This window comes from Dioscorea cayenensis, unplaced genomic scaffold (assembly GCF_009730915.1).
Source record: "Dioscorea cayenensis subsp. rotundata cultivar TDr96_F1 unplaced genomic scaffold, TDr96_F1_v2_PseudoChromosome.rev07_lg8_w22 25.fasta BLBR01000755.1, whole genome shotgun sequence".
In the NCBI taxonomy this organism is placed as follows: Eukaryota; Viridiplantae; Streptophyta; class Magnoliopsida; order Dioscoreales; family Dioscoreaceae; genus Dioscorea; species Dioscorea cayenensis.
Genome location: NW_024087146.1, coordinates 15,410 through 42,743, shown reverse-complemented (window position 1 = coordinate 42,743; position 27,334 = coordinate 15,410). Strand labels below are relative to the sequence as shown.

The 27,334-nt window shown below is 41.9% G+C and overlaps 1 protein-coding gene and 1 long non-coding RNA gene across 3 annotated transcripts; both read left to right on the top strand.

Annotated features, from left to right (window-relative positions):
* Positions 1-270: 270 nt before the first annotated feature.
* Positions 271-4,425, top strand: LOC120254940. Of its 2 annotated transcripts, none has more exons than XR_005534825.1 (5): positions 271-882; positions 1,112-1,151; positions 1,262-1,428; positions 1,538-1,966; positions 3,775-4,425. It is a non-coding gene; the product is annotated as an uncharacterized LOC120254940 (long non-coding RNA). The 2 variants fall into 2 exon arrangements; XR_005534824.1 differs by having other exon boundaries at positions 1,257-1,428.
* A 6,199-nt stretch (positions 4,426-10,624) lies between these two features.
* Positions 10,625-11,911, top strand: LOC120254941 (probable carboxylesterase 17). Its single transcript, XM_039262903.1, has one exon. It carries the CDS (start codon positions 10,685-10,687, stop codon positions 11,690-11,692), a length of 1,008 nt encoding a protein of 335 aa, XP_039118837.1. The 5' UTR covers positions 10,625-10,684; the 3' UTR covers positions 11,693-11,911.
* The last annotated feature ends 15,423 nt before the right edge of the window (positions 11,912-27,334 follow it).

The following is a 27,334-nucleotide window of genomic DNA, read 5'->3' as shown; positions in this document are numbered from 1 at the left end:
AGTCATTTTGGCTTGACAAAATAAAAATCCTTAAGATTTTTATTTTTAAATTTAAATTAAATAAAAATTAAATAAAAATCATGAATTCCCAGTACATTTCATTTTGGCGAGGTTTTAGCGTTTGCAGTCACTTTTGCACTCAAACATGAATGAGGCTAGCTTTCACTCTTCACATATGTGCTGACATACTCACACCTAGCGTCACTCTACACTCCCACTGCTATAATGCAAAAGAGAAATTCTATTTTCATCAAATGAGTGGGTCGAACTTATATGTTGAATGATGTGAATACCTACATAGAATCCACGGCATCCGGTTTCTCGCTCTTAGTCAAATAAAACAATTTTTTTTTTAAAAAAAAAAAGAAAAGAGATCCTTTTCCCTTTCTCTTTCCCTTTGTCTCACCCTCTGCCTTCTCTCCACTTCTTCAAGTTCTGACAGACAAGATTAATAGCAAGAGCAAGAGAGATCCTTTTTCTCTTTCTTCACCCCCATCCTCGAATTCCTCTCCATCTCCTCTAGTTCATGTGGGATCGATCTCAAGAGCATTTGACAAAGAAAGCTCATCAGATTCATCTTTCTCATCCTCACTCTCACCTTCGGGTTCCTCTTTGCCTCTTCAAGTTTCGGCGAGATCGATCTTGAGAGCTTCTGAGAAAAACAACTTGTTGGATTCCTCTTTTTCTCCTCAAGTTCTAGTAAGATCGATCATGATCTTGCAAAAATAGAGCAAATTCGGTCTCTTATAACTCTTCGATCGATGGTTACATTAAAAATTGTGACTTGGATGAGGCTTAAAAGCTATTTTGGTCGACACCGGATCATGATCACTTGGTCCTGCTTATTCAATGGCTTTGTACGAAATCGGCTATTTTGTAGAGGTATGGATTTCTATTCTAAAATGAGAATTCACTCCGTTAAGCCTAATGATACCACAATTGTGACTCTGTTGATGTTGTATACTCATTGCAAATATGCATGGTTTGGGAACTCTATTCATGGGTATCTGTTGAGAAGATGGTCACATTTACCAACACATTTGAGTTCTACTTTGATTGATTTGTACTGTAATTGTTGTTTGTTGGATGACACAATGTCTTTGTTTGATAGAATGGAGAAGAAAGACTTGATACATTGGAATACTTTCAAGGTAGAGGCAAAGTGGCTCTTGATGTTTTCAAGCAAATGTTGTTGAACGGAATGAAGCCAAATGATGTTATATTCATCGGTGTTTTGTTTGCTTGTGATCATTTAGGATAGGTTGAGGAGGGTGTTCGATATTTTGAAATAATGAGCTTGAGGTTTGGCATTAAGAAAAGCTGATCGATATGGAATTAGACGATTATAGGAGGTATGTGCCTCTAGCACATTTATATGTTGCGGCATCACAATGGGACAAGCATAGAGATTTGATGCAACTTATGAAGGTAAGAAAATTGAAAATGTTGCTTGAATGTACATTAATAGATCTAAACACTATTGTTCACAAATTTTCGGTTGGTGATTGTGGTGTTTCTCCCCTTTTTGTGTGCACAGACTCGAACCTTGGTTCAAGATTGTTTATTTGACTCGGTAGTTGAGACCGGGTCTATTTTTGACGTTCAAGCAATTTTTGGGCTCGCACGGTGTTACGTGCGTGCCTTTGTGGACTGAAGGGTAGGGTGCATCCCCTGCCGAGCTCCTGCGAGTGTTATGTGCCTGCGGGCATGCCCACGTTTGCACCCAGGCGGGCACTTGCAAGCAGCATCTGCTAGCATAGCACCAGTGAGGTGGGTCGTGGCCCATTCTTAAGCCTTTTTGAGTCCTTCTTTTTGGTTGTTTGCTACCCTCTTTCTTCCTTCTTCCTTCCCCTTTCTTTCTCCCTTACCTGTGGCAAGTCTTGGAGAAATAAAGGGGCCTTGTTGATCTTGTTCTACCAAGTTGGGAGCTCCAAAATCCATCCACCTTCTTCCTTGTTTTCTAGAGGTAAACTTCTTCTCCTCTCTCCTTTGTTATTGATGGATGGATGAACTAGGTGTTGAATGGTTGGTTTGATCTTTGTTATTCTTGTTGGTAATTGCTTTGAAATCTTAAGAGTTTGTTTTGCATTGTTATTGCTTCCTTGTTTGATTATATTCATGAACCCAGGTTTGCCAGGTTTCTTGAGCATTGTAGCTCGGCCATTATAGAACCTGCAAAACTTGGTCTTTTCTTTGAATTTTTTGGTTTAGAGTAAAGCTCAAACCCTTAGGATTTCAATGGTAACTTTAAAACTCAGTCTTGAGCTGACCCTAGGCTTGATTTAGAGTTGTATGGAATTTGTAACCTTACAAGCAGTGTGAGCCATTGCTTTATACTCTGCTTCTGCACTCGACCGTCAGTCTAGACGATGACGAAAGCAAGGTTCAATGTAGTAAGGTAACAACCTGTTTTCCTAGAAAAGATAGTTCTTTTCTATTATATTAGTATTAGTTAGTGATCCCAGATCGACAGTCGGAGTTTCGACATAGGCATCTCCGAAGAGTGTTCAGCTTCATCATCCATGTTTGAGGTCTCCTCTCTTCCAAAAAAAGAGGATGGCACTTTTGCCAATAGGTTGATGGAGAGTTTCGCCATGAAGCTGGCGATCCGGAACCCTGGGGTGAATTGAAGCAGGGGAAGGAAAGGAAAGTTCTCACGTTTCATTCCTGCATTCTTTGTGTAATTCTTGGTTCTTTCTTGTGTGTGATTGTTTGGTTAGGTGGTGAAGACTCATTGTGAGGAAAGGAGCTGGCGGAGGAGTAGATACCTGTGATTTTCTTGCCTAAGTAGTGAGTGGGGTTTTGTGTTGTATAATTCTTTTGGAATATTGATCTTGAATTTTCATGGTTTTGAATTATGAGCTTTCCATGATTTTATCATTGTTGAAGCGATGCTTTACTCAAGTTAGAAATGAATTTCTATATTATTGAATCATGAGCTAGAGTCTTATAGTTCGATGAAAATGTTTATGATTTTATTCAAACATTGAGTTGGAAGTGAGGTATGAAACTTATATACATCTTATGCTTGTGGTATTTATTTAAGTGGAATGATACTCATTCCCGGCATATGAACATCATCCTGGATATAGACAAATTGATATGTTGTGGTGGTTTTATATTATTGATACACCTACAAATGGTTTTGATGGTGATGGGGTTGTAAACCCGCTTGCTACAGTAGAGGGTCCCTATGGGCTAGCCTATAGAGATGGCTTGGGGGACCCAGTTTTATTTATCCACCTCAGGTGGTGCATAGAGCCATGACTAGATGATACATTGGGATTCAGAAGTCACCATACAGAACGCTGGGTCAACATCAAGGACGCGAGAACCTTGATGGCTCTGAACTTAGCCACGCCCATGGCTATAGTTTAGAGGGTTTTATAGACCATTCATCGACTTACTGAGATATATTATGGTATTTGAGACTTCATGGTTCTTATGTTGAACACCTTGCATTGATTCTTCGTATGCTTGTAAAGCATGAGTTTTTGATAAGTTATACAGTTTGATGTTTTTCAAACTCATATTTTTTCTAGAAGATGATTTTGAAGGTAAAACCCTTGTTTGAGACAATTGCATCGATTATGATGGTTATGGTCCTCACCTACTTGTGTTTATGTTATGCAACTATTGTATCATTCAAAGTTTTTGTATCTTTGTATAAGCTTGATTTTTTATGTTTATTCTACTAGTTTTGATATTCTTTTAGAATTGTGTTAACCCACTCACTGAGTGACCTAAGTTACTCATCCTCTTCCTCCTTTCCAGGCTCTAGCGGCTAGTAGCATGGTGGCGAGATGGAGTACTGGGTATCCACTAGCTTCCTATCTTTCTTATTACTAGTATTGTGTATGTTTTCATTGATCACGAACATGTCATTTAAGAATATGGATCCACTAATATGTTTGAGCTCTGTTTGTATGATTGTTTACTAGTTTATTTCTTGGAACCCTTGTTGTATTGGTAGACAGGATATTTCCTGAACTCTTCTATTAGATTATTGTTGACGCTTTCCCTATATATCATGAATTTGCTATTATTGTACTTCTTGTCTTGTATATTCTATACTTGTGACTTTTGGTTCAGGATTGTGGAATCCTAGGTTTTCGTCAGCCTTGCGGTGACTCGAGGGTTGAGTGGTGTGGTATCTCTCCTTGGGTTGTCGCAGCAGTTGTTGCGTCATGGGGCCCGTGGGTCAGGACGTGACAGTGATGACAGCTAGCCAGAAATTGCTTGCATTTATGAGGTATTAGAGGAGATTGCAAAGCAACTGAAATTGCAGCCTCATGTGGAGGATGAAAACCTTGAGTATGTTCATGAATGAATGTTCTCTCAGAATGTTGTTTATATTTGCTGTTAACCATACTAGATAATGATGCGACTAATGTTTGCATTGCAATTTCTTGATTATTTATGCAACTTGTGAATTGTGGGGTTATGAGTTTGTTCTTTGAATGTCTCTAAATTTAGTTTATTAGGCCAACTATTTGTTATACTGAATTCTATTTGATTTGATTCTCTAACAATTGAAAAAGAATAATGTTGTACGAAAAATTTTGAAATAAATACTTGGAAAAACTTGGCATTTATAGACCAACAAAGTTGAATGTGCAAATACAACAACAAAAGAACCACTAATAAATATGCAGTATACAACTCTCAATTGAATGAGTAAACACCACCACAAAATACATGTATAGAAACTCTCAGTTGAATGTGCAAATATAACAACAGAAGAACCACTAATACATGTGCAACATATAACTCTCATTGAATGGGCACATACAATGATGAAAGAACCACTAATACAAGTGCATCATACAACTCTCAAAGTAAGTGATATGGCATTCGAATGCATGTTTTCACGTCTAAGAGCTTCCAATTTTTTGCGAGCTACAATTTCATAAACAAAATCAAGTTAATTAGGTGACTGATATACAACTAACTAAGATATTGGTGGATAGCAAAATTAAGTATCTAATTAGAGCCTCAAGTGTTTCACTTTACACCAACCATAATCCTTGTTATATCTATCAAAAGAGAGAGAAACAAATTAAAATTAAACTTCATTACAATATCTCAAACCTCTATTTGAAATGTCAAGTTCTTCATTAGAGTTGGATTTCTCTATCACCTTTCAAATTGGCTTATGTAAATGTCTACAGAAATAAAAAGAATGTAACATAAGAAGTATGCTTTAACAATAACAAAGAATGAAATTACAATCTAACACCTGAATTTGAGTAGACTTTGGTCTTGGAAGCTGAATTTGATTCATGACCAAATGAAGCAGATGTTCTAATTTCATTTGCAAGCATCTCTACATTATCACTCAATGTTGGATAATTGGATGTCTTACCCTATTGCAAATAATTAAAACATCTAAGCAATGTGTTTAACATTTTACATACTAAAATGCATTTCATGTTTTTAATTACAAATGATGAAGTACCAATGGTAAAATTTTGCAAAGTGAAGCTGCAAACATCTACATTCGACAAATTTGGATAAAATTTTGATTTCACCTAAAAAGAAAATTAATTATGCAATTTAAGAAAAACATTGTATAAAAAACCTATAACAAATATAAATATAGAAGAACATAACATTACCACACTTTCGTGAGTACAAAGTTCAACATGTGCATTATTCTGTGTTTGTACCTTTCCCTTTGCTTGTGTTTTCTAAAAAAAAATAACAATTTTAGTCTAAAAAATAATTATAACACTATGAAAATGACAATAAAAATAAATACATTTTTTCATATTTTTAATGATTATTTGTTCAACTTTTGACTTTTTCCTTTTTAATGGTGGCAAGTCTTTACTCCGCACTTTAAAAGGAGTTAGAAACTTTATGGTTTGAAGATGTTCGTTGGTGGTACTTTTGATCATTTTTCAAGAATATGGGTGATATAATTTGATTGGAATAAGTCTCCCAATAATTTATGTTTTTCATGAGTTTCTCTATTACCTTATTAACACATTTCAACAAGAAATTATATTTTTTGATAGATTTGACTCCAATTTCAGTAGCTTTAGAAAAATGAGAATATAAGTTGTACCAAATATTTTGCTCACAAGTTTGTGTATCATCATAACAGCTCTTCAAGTAAGTATGCCAACATCTTATATCTTTTCTCTAACGGGGTAAAATACAATGAGATGGAATCTCTTTCACATTTCTCTCCAAAAAAAAAAACTTTGAATATATGTCTACAAATAATTCCTTTAAACACAAATAAACCACTTAAGCATTTATTATCAAATTCACCCTCATTGTGATAAACATTAAAAGCCACTTGACGTTTGATTTTGCCTTCTTTCCCTTTAAAATGTCTGTTACTTGAACATTGCTCTCAATTCATTTTGGAACAATTTGAAAATTTCATTTGAATAGGCTTCTTGTAGATACTTCTCAAAATGCCAATCAGTTAGTATTGGAAAACTTGAGTTAAAAGATGCAAAATCAACTTTGTTTCCTTTCTTTACCTTAGTTTTTAATGCATTATCATACTGCTCTATAAATTACTTTAAGGATGTGTTTGGACCAACATAACTATCAAAGAAAGTATTTATGCTTTCACTTCTTTGAATGGTAGGCATTCCAGCCCAAAAAACTCCTTTAAGATACACAAGAGCTCAACGATGATGATTTATATATAAGGAATTCAACAATTTGTTTTTCTCAAGGTTATAATCTTCTATCATCTTCAACAAAATGTTTTCAAATTCATCAATATCTACTGTCTCATAAACAATATTCTTCAAAATCTTTTTTACTGCTTTGTATAGAGTTAGTCCTCCAAGCTTCTTGAGAATTTTCTTCATAATATGCCGAAGACAAAGCCAATGATGTGAATTTGGAAATACAGCCCTAATTACATCTTGAATAGCCATGCATTAATCTATAACTATTGCCTTAAGAGCCTTGCCTAACATGCCCAACCAAATTTTGAACAACCAAATGTAGGTTTCTGTATTTTCTTTTGACCATAAACCACATCCAAAAATATGATTTACCCATGATGATTTGCTCCTACAAAAAGAGCAAATGGCATATCATACTTATTTGTTAAATATGTTGTGTCAAAAGATGCAACATCATCAAAAGCCACATAGGCCACTATAGAACTTGCATCTACCCAAATTACGTTTCTTAGGCATCCTTTCTCATCCATATCAATCAAATGAAAAAAAAATTGAATTTCTTTGTTGGATGCATGCGTGAAAAAAATTGCCAAGTGCCTTTACATCACCAACTCCAAGCCTAAATTGCCTTGCTTTTGCAATTTAGTTCTGCCAATAATTTTCAGCATAGGTCAAATTTTCATGTCCACCACTTTTGACAGCTAAAGAATGAAAGTTCTTACTTAAACCTATATATGCCTGATCATTTAAGTCAAGCCTTCTCTTGATATATGCATCCATTTTTTTATTGGACATTTGAAAACGAGCCTTATGTGGACTAAGTGCATGATTATACTCCAAGTTAACATGAGAGATAGTAAAATGGCCATCATTACCAACAATAGTATTAATCTTGGCTTCCAAATTGGTTTTAGTGGACAACCTTGGGTTGAAAGTACTTTTGGCAGTAGGTATCCTTTTATCACCTCATACATATGCGAGCGTATAATATTTTAATTTTCCATTATCTCCTGATCTTGCACTTGTTTTCAGCAATACCAAATCCTTCTTACAGAGCATATTCAATATAAAAGCTATAAACTTCTTTTGAATTAAACACCATATGCCTGCTAGGGGAATAACTTTTTCAAAGGTTGAATTCTCCAACTCTACCATTTTCTCTTTCTCTTTGTTCAATATTTCTAAACTAGAAGATTCGGTTTCTATCCCATTCTTAGCTTGTTTAGAAGACTCAAGTTCTAATTCAACCATATAGTTCTTTATTTGGATCTATATTAGTAGACAAATAATAACATCATAAGTATATTAACTAAAACTTAGTACATCAAAAGTTTCTTTAGACAATAGATGAAATCACTCCGACTAGCAATGTCTGATGATCTGGTTCCAAGCACACTTTAATAGGATGACCTGTATGAAGATCATGCAATATAATGATAATTTATTATTTTATAATCAAATTTCAGAAGGAATTGTTTGCATGGCATAGGAAATGTTTGTGTTTTCACACTAAGCATATTACACACACAAACACTCAACACACACACAGACAAAATTCTTATAATTTTTTTAGTATAAATTTGTAAATAAAAAATAAATAACAAATATATAAACATTCGCACACTAATTCAATGAAAACATAACATATTCATAATTATAAAATTTTTCAAGGCCATATAGGCAAATATGAGATTTTAAAAAAAACCTCACCGAACTTCAATTTAGTGATGAAGATGTCTCTGAACTGGCAAATGGCGACTTCTCTATTGATTTCTCCTCCTCCAATGCATATAAGTGCTAGAAATTTCATATTTTCTATATCATTTACATTGTATTCAACATGGAATTCGTCATGTTTAGCACCTAATTAGTACAAAATTTCATTCTTTCATTCACCATGGCCTTTATTTCTATTTTAGGAGGAAAAATCGAATTCGGGGGTATTTTGAAATAAATTGAACTAAGTTGCTGAACCAGAGCTTCACTATGGCTCATAATGGCCGTGGTGACATCTCACCACGGCCACTGTTCACACTCAACACTGTTGTTATCAAGTCGTGACATTGTGAAAATATTGGGAGCAATACGAAAGCCATGACGGCCTTACAACGGCCGTTGTAAATCTATCACAATTATGATCCACCCACACAATAGCTAGAGAAGCCGTGCTCGGATGTGACTTGGAGCCCACGTAATATAAACTCATCACAGGCATCATAACGCCCGTGGTAAGGCCGTGGAGGACTCGATTCTATATAAACTTTAGGGTTTTCTAATCAAGAGGAGATTCTTTTACCAAATAAGGTAGAGCGGCCGGAGTTCTAGTGATCTGAGTGGTTGGAGATGATTTATATCCATATTTCAGCAGATTTCGGTGAGTTTTCCATTGAGGAGTCAATGATCATCATTAAAAAAGCTTGTGCGAAGAGATTAGGCGATGTCTTGTCAAACTTGGAATCCTTACAACCTCAACCTTCGGAGACCTATTGGAGGGAGTTAGTTTAGTAATTCTTTAATGTTATTCTTTGGTCTTATGGTTCTATCTTTATTTATATCTTTATTTGTGATCCATAAAAATCTAATTTGAGGGGAATTGTATGTCTAGGTCCTCTATTATTATTTATGAATCTTGATTGTTAAATTCAATAAATCTTTCTAGTTTATGTGATTCATTGCATGTTTTTTGAGTGATATTCTTGTTAATGTGGATAAAGAAGATATGCCCTTATATTAGAACACACATGTCATGTTAGATCTATGTATACGTTAAAAGATTAGGCATAGCTAGGTTTCCAGATTAGGGATAGATTGCCCCTTAGGCTTAGGGTTTGATTTGTCCATTTTAGAGGAATTCTTGTACTTAAGGAAAATATAGGAGGTTGGGGTAGTAAGAGATTCCATCTTAAATTCCTAGTGATTTAGACCTGGTTGTCAAGAGATTGGGACCAATAGGCCTTTGAATTCCCCAGTTCAATTCTAGAATATGATTATCACACTCAATGCCTATCATAAGTAATTATCAAGACAGCTGTCATACAATCATCCAAACTTCTTCCAATCGTGCTTAATGATACTCCAATTTTATTGTTTAATAATTGGTAGAAGTAGACTAAAGAAACAACATAAACGTTTAGGCTATTGATTAAGCGAAAAGGAAGTAATAGGAGACTTTTGCCCTTTTTTGGGAAATACGCCCCTTGTGCTTACCCACGAGGTATTACTTGATGACTCGTATATGTGCTGTATTCATGGACTCATGGTAATATTATTTGCATTTTCATATTCATATATTTATACACCTTAGAGGTCCGTCAGATGCCCACGACAGGTAGAGTTTCTTCTCCTTATGTCTTCAGTTATCGTGGCATGAGTGTGAGTAATTGTACTTGATACGGAGCTCTTGAGGTCGTCAATCAATTGTTTCCACACTAAAGCAGAGATAATCCACATCAGTCTTGCCAGAACTTGAGGAGACGAAGAGGAATCGTAGGGTGAGGGAGAGGGAGAGGGAGATGAATCCGACAATGTGTCATCCTCTGATGCTCTCGCAATTGATTTTGTCGAAACTTGAAGAGGCGGAAAGGATTTCGAGGGTGAGAATGAGGGTGATAGAGATAAATCTGACGAGCTTTTTTCCTCAAATACTCTTGAGATTGATCTTGCCGGAACTAGACAAGATGGAGAGGAATCTGAGGGTGGGGAAAAAGAAAGAATGAGGGAATCTTTTTTGCTCTTGTGATCAGTTTTGTTGGCCAAAACTTGAAGAAGTTGAGAGAAGATAGAGGGTGAAACAAAGGAAAAAGAAAAAAGAATGGCTTTTTTTTTAATTTTTTTTAATTGGACTAAGAGAGAGAAACCGGATCACATGGATAAGTTTAGCCCACTCATTTGGCAAAAATAACATTTTTAAATGCAAAAAACATTTTTGATATTTTATTAAAATATTACAAATACCACGTATCCTCCCCCTTCAACTTCTAACCCTCACCAATACCACCACCATTTCAATCCCTATAACTCCATCAAAAATGATCACTGATAAGATGGTCATCGATGAAGTCCCCGGCTGGCTCCGCCTTTTCGACGACGGCTCCGTCGACCGTACTTGGACCGGCCCTCCTCAAGCTCTCTTCCAGATGTCCTCCATCCCTCCTTCACCCACTCCAAACTCCGACAACGTCACCGTTCATGATCTCCCCGGAGATCCCAACCTCCGGTTTTACCTCCCCGCCAGCGATCACCTCAGCCCTGGCACTCTCTTCCCAATCCTCCTCCATTTCCACGGCGGCGGTTTTTGCATAACTCACAACACTTGGTACATATACCACCAATTCTACTCTCGCCTCGCCGGAGCAATCCCTGCAGCCATTTTCTCCGTCGAGCTCTCTCTGGCACCAGAACATCGGCTACCCGCCCAGATCCATGACTCTTTTTCCGCGCTTGTTCGTCTCCGATCGATATCAGAAAACCAAAACTCTGACCCTCTCTTCTCATCACTGGACTTCTCACGTGTCTTCCTCATCGGAGACAGCTCCGGTGGAAACCTTGTCCATGAGGTGGCAGCTCTCGCCGGCAATGAAACAGATGAGTTCTGGTCTCCGGTGAAGCTCGCCGGAGCTATACCAATCCACCCAGGGTTTGTCAGAGCAACACGGAGCAAGTCTGAGCTAGAAATGGAGCAGAATCCAGTGATAACTCTGGACATGCTTGATAAGTTCATGGCATTAGCGTTGCCGGAGGGGGCAACCAAGGACCACCCTTACTCGTGTCCGATGGGGACGGCGGCGCCGGCGATGGAGGAGTTGAGATTGCCTCCGTTCATGGTGTGCGTTGCTGATAAGGATTTGGTCAGGGACACGAATTATGAGTACTGTGAAGCCATGAAGAAGGCCGGGAAGAAGGTGGAGGTGCTGGTCAGTGAAGGTATGAGCCATTCGTTTTACTTGAATAAGATGGCTGTCGATTCTGACCCTGTTATTGCTCAGCGTACTAAAGAGCTCATTGATGCTATTAAGGATTTCGTTAGCCGTCATTGATGAAGAGTTTGAGCTTGAGCTTTGTTTTTTTTTTTTCTTTTGAATAAAGGGTGATGGGGGTTGTGACGTTGTTTCGTCACTGATGTTTTCAAGTCAAAGTTTGTTACTGTTTGGAATTTTAATTTGATGTTTATGCTAAGATCGACTAGAAATTAAGATGGCGATGATTGTCCGTCATGGTCTCCTAAATGTATGAACTATTTGAGAAATCTAATTTGTAAGTTCAGTATTAAAATTACAATCACTCTTGATATTTTCTTTATCTAAAAATAAATTATAAGAATTTATTCTCATTTTCATTTTGTTACTTATATATATATATATATTGATTTAGTAGTTATTTCCCATGTTCCGACCAATTTTTGGGATATTTTTATGAGGTTGAACATTTCGATGAGTGGAAAAGATTGATGAGCTAGTTGCAGTTGCAGAGTATAATTAATATTTAATAAATAGTTTCTTTTTAATATGATCCAAAAACTTTAAAATTGCATTCCTTCTAAGGGAGATTAATTAATCACTTGGATTGCCATTTCATAATTGAGTCAGCCCTCTGAAAGTAAGATTTAGCATCCAATCAATGATTTTTCAGTTCAAAGGTCTTTAGATCTTCTGGCTTTTAAAATCGAAACTAGACCCAAGTCTAATGCATGCTTTCTTGTTTTTTTAATTGTGGGTTTTATTAATGTCTAAACCCTTAAAATTTAGATTAATAATAATAATATAAAAAAAAAAATTCTCTGCACAAGTTACTGCACACGGAGGGTCGTGGGTCCCAAACAGTGCACGCGCAGAGCTATGTGCGTAGTGAAAGGCATAGGGCCTACGTGGGCCCCGCGCACAATGCCACGCGGGCTCTGCGTGCCCGCGCGCATGGATGTGCACATGGTGACGGCCCACCAGGGCCGCATTATATATATAATTATTTTTATTTATTATTTATTATTTATTAGAAACAATTACTTATTAGTCTCTAAAATTTTATGTTTATTTTAATAAGTCATATATTACTCTATGTAGTCTTTTCTATTTACAACCAGCTTCATTTCATCTCTCTCATCACTTTTAGAATTTTTTTTTTTTTATAAAGTGGATAAACCACAATTGTATTAAAAGAGAGAAAAACAATACAAAGAAAACAAAACAGACAAATAACTCCACTAGAAGTGGAAACAAAAAGCACATGCAGGGAAACAAAAAAACTAAGAGACGAGGCAGTAGACTCGAAACACAGGGAGGAGGAGAGAGGGACTCCTCCAACACACAGCAGCAAATTAGGAGGACAACTAGCCGGGAAACTCGTCGTGCCTGCTCGGGATCCGGCCTCACTGAGGGAGGCTTGAGACCCCTGGATCAACGCCGAACCGCATGACAATAGACTCCTCAAGCTTGTGCATTTCCCTAGCAGGAACCACTGGAATCTAAGAGAGATACATGTAACAAATTTTCAAAAATAAAACAGGCACAGAAATAAGCACTGAACTGAAAACACAGTTATTTCTAGGAAGCCAAATTTGCCACAAAACCACTCTAGCAACCAAAGAGCATGGCAGTTTGAGACGAGGGCTAAGCTCTCGATACCATAGTCCCCATAAGTCCGAGCATGACAAAGGGGCACGTGGGAAGGAAAAAGGGAGAGCGAGGCGGTCCCAGATGTCTCGAGCCAAAGGGTACCTGAAAAACAGGTGATCAATCGACTCAATAGCAGAGCAACACGGGGAGGCGAGTTGGGCGTGAGGGGAGTTTGTTACAACTACGGGCAAAAAGAGTGTCAAGCGTGAGGATCTTCTCGTCCCGGACCAACCACATGAAAGCGACTATTTTTCGGTGGCACAAACCGCTTGAAGATCACGGAGTGATACTACATCTCGCACTCCACGTCGATAAGGAATTTATAAAAAGACTTCACCGAGAAAGATCCATCAGAAGTTAGCTTCTAAGATTTATGATCCGGGATATCGCCAAACCCAGAGGTGATTCTGGAGCTGAGCTCAATCAGGAGAGGATCTCTCCTCATGGCGACAGTAGGGAAGTTCCAAGAGCATATCCCTAACCGTCGCGAAAGGGGAAGTAGTCGACAGGAACTCCTCACGCCAGCGGTACTTAGGAGCTTGCCCGTTATACCAATTATCTAACCAAAACAGCGTGGAGTTACCATTTCCAACCGAGGATTGAATACATGCTTTAAAAGCCTCTAGTGACGGAAAAAGGCCTTCCCAGAAGAAGGAGCAACGACGGTTGCAGGGTAACCAAAGGTTCCACCTAGAATGCTGGTGAAAGTAGTTAAAAAGAATAGGGGCCGAACCACACAAAGCTTCATTTTGCAAGACTTTCCACCACCATTTCCCCAAAAGAGTGCAATTGAATTCCTCAAGGTTAATGATACCCCAGCCACCTTGGTCACGGGGAAAGCACAGCCTATGCCAATTGACCAAGCGACATTTGGGTCGGTCAATGTCAGGGCCTTTCCAAAGAAAATCTCTTCTCAGCCTATCAATACGGTTGACAACCCATTTAGGCAGACGGAAGATCGACATCCAGTATGTGGGCAAAACAGTAAGGACAGAGTTGATGAGGGTGAGCCTGCCCCCAAGAGACAGGTAATTCGCCTTCCAAGATGTAAGTCTAACTTTAACTTTAAGAATAAGAACTTCCCAATCTTGTCTCCGTGGCCTTCTCCCAGTAATCGGGACACCCAGGTAAGTGATCGCGAGAGCGCTAGCAGCACAGTTCAGAGTGCCCAAAGCAGAATTGCTGGGCAGAGAATTAAAACCGGTAGAGAGCAAACAGGTTTTGTTGAGGTTAATAGCCAAGCCAGAAATACCTTCGAAGATAAAAATGATCAACTTAATAATCCTAAGGTCCTCAACCCCACCGGTAAAGAGAGAATAATCAGTCATCGAAAGATATTGGAGGTGACAAACGCTGCTAAACCTACCAAGTGGGACCCCATGCAGGATATGAGAGTCAAGAGCATGATTAAACATTACACTAAGCACGTCTGCCACAAGGACAAAGAGTAGGGGAGAAAGGGGGTCCCTTGAGCGCAAAACCACGTTGGTATCTGACATAACCCTCAGGAGAGCCATTGATAAGGATGGAGGCTTTGGAAGTGAAGAGCAAATTAGCGATCCAACGCCTCCAGCTAGGCCAAAAACCCCTTGCCTCCAAGAGTTCAAGAAGAAAATTCGATCCACCATATCGAAAAGCTCTAGCAAAATCCACTTTCATGATATTACCATCAAGTCTCCTTTTTTGAAGGCTAAAGATGATTTCCTCAGCCGCCACCACATTATCCATGATAGACCTACCCTGTAATGAAGGGATTGAGAGTGATCCACTAGGGCGGTCGATAACCTTGGAGAGTCTAGTAGCTAAGATTTTGGAGATAATCTTGAGAGGCACGTTGATCAAGCTAATAGGGCGGTAGTCAGAGACTGACACCGGGGCTTCGTTCTTAGGGATAAGAACGATGTTAGCCCAGTTAATTCCTTCCAGGTTGGCAGAGTGGTTATAAAAGTCTTTAGATAATTTGATCATGTCCCGTTCAATAATATTCCAAAACTTTTGAAAAAATAAGATCGGGAAATCGTCCGGGCCAGGTGCCTTTTCCGCCCCTAGCTCTTTAGTGGCCACCAAAATCTCTTCCTTAGTAAAAGGTGTCTCCAGACTGTCTAGGTCCAACCTTGCTTTGCTAGCGAGCAAGACATTCCAATCAAACTGCAAACGGTTAGCTAGTTTAGCACCGAATTGCGCACGAAAGAAAGAAGTGAACGCGTGCCCAATGTTTTTGTCTCCCTTGAAGGAACAACCCTCAAAAGCCACCTCAGTGATGAGATTGCTGTTACTACGTCCATTCGCGATCGCATGAAATAACTTAGTATTAGCATCTCCCTCTCGAAGCCACTTGACACGGGACCTCTGCTTCCAGTATATTTCCTCCTGCCTAAGGGTTGAAGCAAGCTCAAGAGAGAGAGAGAATCCACTCTTCCCAACTCTTCCACTGACAGCGGTCTAGATTCACGGATAACATCCAGGCAGTCAAGAGAGTGGCGAAGGTCTCTTTTGCGGTCACGAATGGATCTAAAAGAGTGTTTTGCCCAAAGCTTGAGACACTTCTTAAGGCCAGACAGTTTTTTGGCCATAATGAAAGCCCCGCACCCGTCAAGGCGTTGCTCTTCCCACCAGCCCTTGATACGCTCGTGGAAATTGCCCAGTCAGACACCACGAGATTTCAAATTTAAAGGAGGTAGGTTTAAAAACATGCTGCCCGAGCTCCAGACGAATGGGGACATGATCAGAACTAAATCTAGGGAGACCAAACTGGTGAGCCCTAGGGAAGCGACAAAGCCAGTCCGGTGTAACAAGGGAGCGATCAAGACGAACCCAAATCGGGGTCTGTTGATTACTAGTCCAAGTGAAACGGCGGCCCCTAAGTTGAGTCTCTATGAGGTTTAAATCTCGAATGAGGTCTTGGCCGTTGCGAATGTCGTCCCAACATACGTTGCCCGAATTCTTATCAAGCGTAGAGAAAATCGTATTGAAATCACCACAAAGAATCCAGGGCATGCCCGGAGGTGGTTTGCAATTCCTAATTTCCGACCAAAAGTCCATCTTCTGATTACGAGCATTGGGGCCATATACTGTGGTGCAATGCCAACTAGAGTAATCAAGAATAGAGAGGAATTCCACCATAAGGCAGTAGGGGCCTGAGTGAATAAGCTTACCCTTAAAAAGGGTCTCATTCCACCCAACAATCATACCCCCAAAGGTTCCACAAGCGGCAATCGAGTAGAAACAATCTAGTGAACCAACAGCAATCGCTTTCCAAGTGGGGCGATCAACAACAGCAAATTTAGTCTCTTGAAGACAGACTATACTAGGTTTGAATTGATCAATGAAGTCTCTAACTAGGTGTTTCTTGGACGGCCCACCTAGGCCCCTGACGCTTCAGAAATAATATTCATAGGAAACCACAACCTATCGGGAACCCAAGACGGCCCGGGACTCTGGACCTTTGACCGCGACTCTAGATGTCTCTAGTTTCTTAATGAAGTCTAAACATGCAGCTCTATGGTTGTCAGAATCAATAAACTTAATACCACAAGCTAAGCAATACAGAATTAATTGAGCATCACCCCAAGAATTAATAGACATGAAATCAGGAGGCGTACCTTCTGGAGAGGCCCCTGAAGACTTCTTCCTCGGGCGGAGGCGGGTGGGCTACTGGCAGGGAAGCCAGCTTCCTCATTCCAGCGGGAGGATGGTTTTTTCATTCTGTGACTCTGCGCTGGGCCTGAGGCATAGAGGACATCTGTCTTTCGGTGTTGCAAATGAACTGAGGCAACCCATCATGAATGTGGATCAACCACAAACCATAAGATCAGGATCAAGAGCCTGAACTGAAGGCTCAAAGGGGACAAGAGCGAGGTGATTAAGATCAGGATCCTTCGCCTCGGCGGCAAGGCCCTCCTCTATCTCATCATCATCAACATCCACCCCATCCGCTGAGCGACATGGGGAGGGGTCCGGGAGGAAGGAGTCAATGAGGAGAGTGTTCTCCTTAAGAACAATAGACCAGATGCCCAACATAAAGTGTCAGGTGAAGCCTGGCGGGATTGGGACCCCACACGGTGGTGATCAGGGTTCCTGTAAGCCCCTGGAAGCAGTACATTCATATCACTGTCACTAGATGGCTTAGTAACCGGCAGGAAACCCGAAAGTTGTAGTATCATCCCCGCTTGACCCTGTAGGAGGTGCCGAGGACAGAGGGAGCAAAGCATTATCATATCCCAAATCGGAACAAGGCCCACTAATGGGGCCCAATAGCTGAGATTTGAATAGCTCACCACCACTTGCTCTATGGAGGCCCAAAAGTCGTAGATTTGAAGGACTCAGACTATGGCCCGTAATGTGGCCCTCAAGAGTAGCCCACATCCCTAAGTAAGAATCAACGGGCCTAGATCGCGACCCACTCACGCCTTTGGGATCGCATCGCGAGGGACTGAATCAATATCCACCGTAATAATGCCTCGGGATTGAGCTGCCAAGTCTTTAGATTGCACTGCTGAGGCTGAATTAATATCTACCATAATAACGCCTCGGGGTTGAGCTACAGACATAGAAGCAACACCAGCCGCCCGATTACCACCTTTCTCAGATATAACATCGCGATCAGATTCCTGAACAACATGGGGAAGCAACTTCTCGCGAACGCTATCCGATGGCCTGCCTTGAGATCTGGGGTAGCATAGATCCTGCGAAACTTCGTCAACCGACACGTCCGAGGAACGATTTCTGAGAGCCCCGATCTCTGACGACAACAACGTCGGTCACGCGCTCCTGGATTGCGATCGCCCACCCGAGTCGCTCACGCCGAGCGAGACGCCAAACCATCGGTAGTCATGATAGCGGGTAAGACCAACTGTCCTTTGGAGAACCCCTACCTCAAGAGATACCGGACGGTAACTGGAGTTCCCGCCGGCATGCTCAACATCAGCAGTAGTCCTCGACGCTCGTTTCGGACCACAATCAACCACCAACTTTTGCTTGCCCTTGAGATGTGCCGGGATTTGATGGGCGGCCTGGTGGAGATCCACTTCATGGTTCGAAAAAGAGAATCTATCTGTTTGAGGATTGAAGTGAGGAACCGGTGATCGACGATCGGTGAGAAGAACAAGGAAACGACGCATGCCGACGCTCAACTCGATCGTCATCGGAAGCTCCACCGAGGGACGCAGCCGCACCAAAACGCTCAATGCCGAGGAAGGCTCCTCCAAATGTCAACGCATCGTCACCACCTCACCAAAGGATTTAAACAAGTCAGAGACGGCATTCTAGCCCCAGCAGTGAAGCGGCAGGTTCCAGATGTGGACCCAGCTCGCCTCCCAATAGCTCCGCCGGAGGAGCCCACTCGGCGACCATCTGCATGAAACTGACGTGCAGACCAAAGGCGTAAGAGCATTTGAAATCGAGAGCTCGACTGCCACACCCACCCCTTCTACCGAGGTAAATGTGGCACCCATCGCTTAAAAATTCCCTTTAACTAGAAACCCGACACCTGCTTTTTAAACAAAAATCGACCTACAAATCACTATTTACAATTTTTCACCAAGTACATGTTCAAATACATAAATATAATAAATATAGTCACTCTAATTTATGGTACAACCGCTACAAGATCATGACACCAATAACAAGAAAGAAAGAAAGAGGGACCCACCTGCAGCTCCGGACTCAACCCCCGACTAGCTCTATACCCGATCGAGCAATCTAGGGTCCCTCGCCTCCCTGCAGTCAGAGACATTGGCTTGGTCGGTAGTGGCTTAATAATTTCAAATACTAAAAATACAGCAGTATATAAAGTATATAAATACCAACTTCTCAAATAATTTTTCCAACTTTTCCAAAATAATGTAATTCTAGCAAAATACATCTTTAAAGAACTTTTGAAACATAAACTCATCATAAATCAATATCAAATCAATTTTCTAAGAAAAATCCAAATTGTTGTGAGAGACTGCCCTCCTAAGAGCTGGCAAATGGCCCTCACCCTCATCACAACCCAAAAATAACAAGTAATATAAAAACCAATTCTCAATTCCACAGCCTGAAAACTCTCCCCACTTAGCCGCCGTCGCGACTAGGTTGGGAGCCGCCAAGGTCTTCGCGACTCGACGCTAGCTCCATCGGTCCCATGTGGTGACTCGGGATCCCGATGTATAATCCAATCGAGGCTCTACGCCTCCCACCGATCCGACAAATCAACACCAGTCCACCACGCCACCTCTAAAGGGTCGGCCCGTGGGGACCCACTATCGCAGAGAGTCGGGCCTTAGCCCGCCGTCACCATCCAAACCAACATGTAGATGCAGAGAATAATACAAAGCGATAAATCATATCACATGGTCCTTATCCGTGACATCTCAGCATGACGATACATGCATAATACCCGATAAAGTCCAACATAAAAATACCATTCCTATGCCAGAATGAAAACCCAGATCCTACAAATATTATTTCGGTAAAACATTTTTAATACACGTACATGATTTCACAAATCATTCCAAAATCAAAAGCATATATAACCATTCAAAAATAAATTCATGAACCGAATAATTAAATCACATATACATGTATTTATACTATTCATAAATACGTAAAATTATACGGAATTGATGTATCAATAAGGTTGTCAGGAACATCATGACAAATAAATATACGTATACCTCAACATTATCGCACCAATTAAACATGATAAAAAGAAATACTTAAACAATTATTTTCAAAATACTAGCCATTAAATAATTATTTCAAAATAATAATAATTAATCAATTATTTAAAATAATAGCCACTACTAACTCACTCAGTGTCCTTGGGTTCCTCATAGACCTAGAACTCCCTCCCAAGATCGAACAACACCTAATGTAATAATATAATAAAAATAAATAACATATTTAAACTCAAAAAGAAAAATACTAAAAATAATAATCAACTCTCTATGGGCCCACTCACTCCAATCGGTTAAAATCCGACCATGCATAATCCAACCAGGCTTTCAATTGACTTAAACCAACTCAATTTAGACTAAACACGCTAAACCAATCAACCAATCTCAATTCCATCGAACCAAGCTCAATTGCACTCGAACCAAGCTTAATTGCACTGAACCAAACTCAATCAAACTGAACCAGCTTGAACCAACTCAATTCTTATTCAAAATCCATTGAACCAACTTGGTTCAGTCCAAAAACCCTTAACCCAAATCAACTGAACCAAACCCAAACCATCTCAACCTGGATTTGATCAAGCCTAACCTCAACCAAATTGATTCAACTCAATCAATTCAATCCAACTTGGTTAGATCCAAACCAATTCAACTTGGCTAACTCAACCCATTTCAATCTAAATCCATTATCATTAACCTCCTAATCATCATAATCAATTTAATTAACCAAACAAATTCATTATTTCCTCCAAAATCACCCAAAATACATACATGCATACACATACGTGAAAAATACAACACCAAGAATCACTGACAAAGCAAACAAACACTCCGTGAGCTTCTCTCCCAAGATTCTCCAAGCTCCAAACTCTTCTGTCCCTCATTTTCCATTTCGATTTTCTATTTTATTTTTCTCTACAGCTTCTTTGCTGAGAAACATGGTGGAGAAGAAGATGAACAACACTCAAGCTCTGAGATTTTTCGCCAATCTTATGATTCAGCCGAAATTTCTATATTTAGTCCCTCAAAAACATAATTTCTTACAAACCAGTCCCTGCAAAACTCATGAATGGTCCCTGAATTATAAAAATAGTATTCTCAAAAGATCCTTTCAAATTATCCAATGGTCCTTGCGTATAACACAATATTTCAGAAAAGGTCCCCACCGCCTTACCTTTCACTCCTTCGCTTTCAGAAATATTTCATATCAATCCTTTTTCTATTACTCTTTAACCAAAAATCTTTTTATAAACTTTTCCGACTTAGGTCCTTGTTTTTCCACTTAGGGTTTCTGCCACAAGGTTACTCTGTAGAAAAATTCTCTATCAGAATCGTAGTAATACCCGAATATATTTTCCAATAGGTATCCAGTTGGCGTGGCAGTAATCGATTTGGCGACCTTCTTGGTAACCTCTCCCCAAGCATTTAAGCAAGAGAGTCTCCATAAACCTTCGAAGATGATCCAATAGATTGGGCCTCGACTCCCAAGAAGCGAGGAGTTCCAACAAATATCCGAGGAGATAAAACCGAGGAGGCAAGGTGGCCACCATCTGAAAAGTCGAGCCCCGCTTAGCTCTTGGATGATGTCCAAAGAGAGGCATAGAACAGACACCTTCCCGGCCAAGCCCATACGGGCCTCGGGAAGAGCGGGGCCATGGTCTCCTGGAGGAACAAGAGTCCGACGACGAGTGAGGTGCTACGCCAGAGCTAGAAAGGAGGGTGACATGTCCGCTATTAATACGAGGAAAACCACACCGTGATTCCCACGGGGTCGAAGAAAGACCACCTCACGCGAGACCTCGCCACAGCGAGGGAGAGGACACGAAGAGGCGTGATGACCATCAGCAGAGCAGTACAAACACACAATCACTGATGACACCTCGTCCACGATCACCAATACACAACGCGAGCAAGGTTGGGAAGGTGACTCTAGTGAGCGACGCCCTCGTCGATTGAGTGGGACCTGCAGTGCGAGCACACCGAGTTGAAGAGAGGCCGCTGGAAGGGTTCCACCAAGGTCGCTGACCCTTTAGCGGCGCTTACCATCCTTGCCGACGACCCACCCCCTCCACGGGCCGAGATGAGAGCTTGAAGAGCAGGAACGCTACGCTCTTCTCGAGATGTGGAGAAAGTGCACTTGAGAGTAAGGAACACTCGGCTTGATACTACCACCGCACGCCGGGAGGGATGCAAACATGAGCTAGACTTTGCACCGCCAGCTAGGTTTTGCATAGTGAGAGCCCACCGCGAGCGCTCGCCACCATCGCCACCTGTGAGCCTCGCCCAGAGGTTATCCATCGCCGTCAGCTTCTTTGAATTCTATTCCAAAAGCATACAAATTTGAATAGATTTGCCAAATAGTAAATTGATGCACATCAAAAAGCAAAATTAAAAATTAAAGATGATCTAAGAATAATAAAATTCAGTAGTACCAAAACCAAAAGAGTAAAACTAAAATTAAACATGATGTAAGAATAGTGCCACAATCTCTTCCTTAGTAAAGGTGTCTCCAGTTGTCTAGGTCAACCTTGCTTTGCTAGCGAGCAAGACATTCCAATCAAACCGCAAACGGTTAGCTAGTTTGCATGAATTACGCCTGCGAAAGAAGTGAGCAGTGCCCAATGTTTTGTCTCCCTTGAGAACAACCCCAAAAGCCACTCATTGATGAGATTCTTATTACTCGTCCATTAAGGTGAAATAACTAATATTAGCATCTCCCCTCTCAAGCCACTGTTGGGACCCCTGCAGCTTCCGGTATGTTTCCTCGCCCTAAGGGTTGAAGCAAGCTCAAGAGAGAATCCACTCTTCCCAACTCTTCCAGCAGTCTAGATTCACGGATAACATCCAGGCGTCAAGAGAGTGGCGAGGTCTCTCTCTTTGATCCACGAATGGATCTAAAAGTGTTTTGCCCAAAGCTTGAGACACTTCTTGCCGTGCGCTTGGCCATAATGAGAGCCCCCGCACTCAAGGCGTTGTTCTTCCCACTCACTGATACGCTGTGGAAATTGCCATTGCACACCACGAGATTTCAAATTTAAAGGAGGTAGGTTTAAAAACATCCGCCTCGAGCTCCGCATTTCATGGGGACATGATCGAACTAAATCTAGGGAGACCAAACCTGAGCCCTAGGGAAGCGATAAAGCAATATTAACAAGGGAGCGATCAAGACGAACCCAAATCGGGGTCTGATTACTAGTCAGCTGACATGGCGGCTATGTTGAGTCTCTCTATGAGGTTTTAAATCTCGAATGAGGTCTTGGCCGTTCTTGCTATGCTCGTCCCAACATGTCAGTTGCCGAATTCTTATCGCCGCGTAGAAAATCGCGTCGAAATCCTGCACTACAGAATCCAGCGTGCCGAGGAGGGTGGTTCTGCAATCTCCCACCTCCCACCAAAAGTCCATCTTCGATTCATGAGCATTGGGGCCATATCTCAGTGGTGCAAATGCCAACTAGAGTAATCAAGAATAGAGAGGAATTCCACCATAAAGCGTTGAGGGGGCCTCGAGGAATAGCTTACTCCTAGGGTCTCATTCCACAACAATCATACTCAAAGGTTCCACAGCCGCGGTCCCGAGCAGAAACAATCCCAGGCGAGCCAGCAGCCCGTCGCCTTTCAAGTGGGCGATCGCACTGACGACAAATTTAGTCTCTTGAAGGCGGACTCATACTAGGTTTGAACTGATCAGTGAAGAGTCTCAACTAGGTGTGTTTCTTGACGGCTCCACCTAGGCGCGCGCTCCAGGAAATAATATTCATAGGGAAACCACAACCCTATCGAACCCAAGACCCGGGCTCGCGATGGACCTCTGCGGCCAGCTCCTAGATGTCTCTAGCTCTTACGAGTTCAAAGCTTATGCGGCTCTATGGTTGTCGGAATCACAAACTTAATACCCATGACTAGTAATGCGAGACATGTAATTGAGCGTCACGCCCAAGAATTAATGTGACGCGCCGTCGCGAGGCGTACCTCTGCGAGAGGCGAAGACTTCTTCGGCGGAGCCGGGGTGGTCATGCGGGAAGCCAACTTCCCTCATTCGGCGGAGGACGGTTTTCATCGCCCGTGACTCCTGCGTTGGGCCGAGGCACAGAGGACATCGTCTTTAGAGTTGCGAAATGAGCGAGGCAACCCATCATGAGCAGGATCAACCACAACCATAAGATCGTGATCAAGAGCGCGAAGCAAGGCCCAAAGAGACGAGAGCGAGGTGATTAAGATCGGGATCCTTCTGGCGCTTCTCGCGGCGGCCCCTCCCTCTCATCATCATCATCATCAACGCATCCACAGCTCACGCTGGCGTATGGGAGGGGTCCGGGAGGAAGGAGCTCAATGAGGAGAGTGTTCTCCTCAAGAACAATAGACCGACGATGCCCAACATAAAGTGTCGGTGAAGCGCAAGGGATTGGGGACACGCGGTGGTGACTCGAGGTTCCACGGGGCGCGGTGGCGCATATCTACATCACCGCCACTAGATGAAGCAGTGGCAAACCGCTGAGGCGATGCTGTAGTATCATCCCCCGCCGACCCGAGGAGAGGGTGCCGAGGACAGAGGGAGCAAAGCATTATCATATCCCAAATCGGAACAAGGCCCACCAATGGGGGCCCAATGAAATCGAATTTGAATAGCTCTCCACCACCACAGGCTCCCAATGGGAGGCCCAGTGGTCGAAGATCAAGGACTCGCCTTTATGGGCCCGCACGTGGCCCAAGCGCGCTTTCACATCCCGGTGCAGAATCAACTTGCCTGGATCGGACCCACTCTTGCCTTTGGGATCAGCTCGCGAGGAGTGAATCCAATGTCCACCCGTAATGTGCCTCGGGATTGAGCCCACAAGTCTTTAGATTGCGCATGCTTGAGGTGGATGTATCTACCGTAATAGCGCCTCGTTGAGCTACAGGACATAGGAAGCAACACCCATGCTGGCTACCACCTTTCTCGGATGTAACATCAGCGGTCGACCGTTCACAGACAGCATGGAAGCAACCTGCCATGAGGCAGCTATCCGGCGGCCCGCAGGATCTCGTGGCATGAATCTCCGCGACGTCGGCCAGCGCCACGCCCGCACGTATCGAGCCTCGACCGGTCGACAACAACGTGCGGCACGCCGCTCCTTGGATTTGCGATCGCCTACGCGCTCGGCGCCATGAAGCGAGGCGCTCAAAACCATCGTCCAGTCACGACAGCGGGGTAAGCACCCGGCGGTCTCGGAGAACCTTACCCTCGCGAGGGAGTCTCCATGCGGATCGGAGCTTCCCAGAGTTCAACCGGCGTGCTCAGCGCTCGCGATGAGTCCCCGGCGCGTGCTTCGGACCACGATCAACCACCAACTTTGCTGCCCTTGAGATGTGCCGGGATTTCGACGGCGGCGGTGGGATCCCACTTCGTGGTCTCAAAAGAGACTCATCTGCTTCGAGGATTGAAGTGAGGAACCGAGTCGAGCGCGATCGGTGAGAAGACGAAGCAGCGACGACGCCGAGTACCAGCTCGGCTCGTACCGCGCTCGAGCTCCACCGACGACGGCACCAAAAGCGCCTTTCGATCGCTGCGAGGAAAGGCTCCCTCCCGATGTCAACGCATCGTCACCACCTCGCCAAAGGATTTAAACAAGCCGAGAGGCGGCATTCCCCATGCAGCAGTTGACGCTACAGTTCGATGTGGACCCGTCCGGTACAATAGCTCCTCGAGGAGCCCACCGCCAGACCATCATGAAACGACGCCGCAGCACCAAAGGCGTAGCATATTCAAATCGGAGAGCTTGATCACGCACTCCACATTCTACCGAGGGTAAATGTGGCACCCATCGCTAAAAATTCCCTTTTTAACTCGAAACCGGCAACCTGCTAAACAAAATCGACCCACAAATCACAATTTGCATACCTTTTCACCAAGTACATGTTCAAATACATAAATACAATAAATATAGTCACTTAATTATGCGACAACCGCTTACAAGATCACGACACCAATAACAAGAAAGAGAAAGAAAGAGGGACCCACCGCAGCCTCCGGACTCAACCCCGACTAGCTCTATACCTCGATCAGCAATCTAGGGTCCTCGCTCCCGCTACCTACATGAGACACTGGGCTTGGTCGGGTTTAATACCCTCAAATACTAAAATACAAGTGATATAAAGTATATAAATACCAACTTCTCAAATAATTTTTCCAACTTTTCCAAAATAATGTAATTCTCAGCAAAAATACATCTTTAAAGAACTTTTGAAACATAAACTCATCATAAATCAATATCAAACTCAATTTTCAAGAAATCCAATTGTTGTGAGAGATCGCCTCCTAAGAGCGGCTATGGGTCAGCCCCTCATCACAACCCAAAATAACAAGTAATATAAAAACCAATCCCTCAATTCCATACTGAAAACTCTCCCCACTCCTAGCCGTCAGCGACTAGGTTTCGGGAGCCGCAGTCTTCGCACCCTCGACGTGCCGCTCCAGTCCCCATGCGACTCCTGATCCCGATGCATAATCCAATCAAGGCTCTACGCCCCACCCGATCCTGACAAATCAACACTCAGCTCCACCACGTCACCCTCTAAAGGCCTGCACGTGCGGGACCCACTCATCGTGCAGTAGGCTCAGCCCTAGCCCGCCGGTCACCATCCAAAACCAACATGTAGATGCAGAATGATACAACCGTATAAATCATATCACATAGGTCTTATCCAGAGACATTCACGCACTGTATACATGAAATACCAATAAAGTCCGAATACAAAATACCATTCCTACGCCAGAATCGAAAACCGGTCCCACAAATATTGTCTGGTAAAACATTTTAATACACGCATACGATTTCACAAATCATTCCAAATCAAAGCATATATAACTATTCAAAAATAAATTCAGTGAACCGAATAATTAAATCACATATACGTATGTTATACTATTCATACTACGTAAAATTATACGGAATCGATGTATCAATAAGGTTGTCGCGAACATACGGCTAGAATAAATATACGTGATACTCTCAACATTATATCTAATTAAACTGATAAAAAGAAATACTTAAACAATTATTTTTCAAATACTAGCCATTAAATAATTATTTCAAAATAATAATAATTAATCAATTATTTAAAATAATAGCCACTCACCAACTCACACTGCTGTCCTCGTTCCTCGCTAGACCTCAGAACTCCCTCCCAAGACCGAACAACACCTAATGAATAATATAATAAAAATAAAATAATATATTTAAACTCAAAAGAAAATACAAAAATAATAATCAACTCTATTGGGGCCCACTCACTCCAATCGGTTAAAAATCCCGACCTTGCATAATCCAACCGGCTTTCAATTGCACTTAAACCAACTCAATTTAGATCTAAACACAGCTTAAAACCAATCTGAACCAACTCTCAATTCCATTGAACCAAGCTCAATTGCACTGAA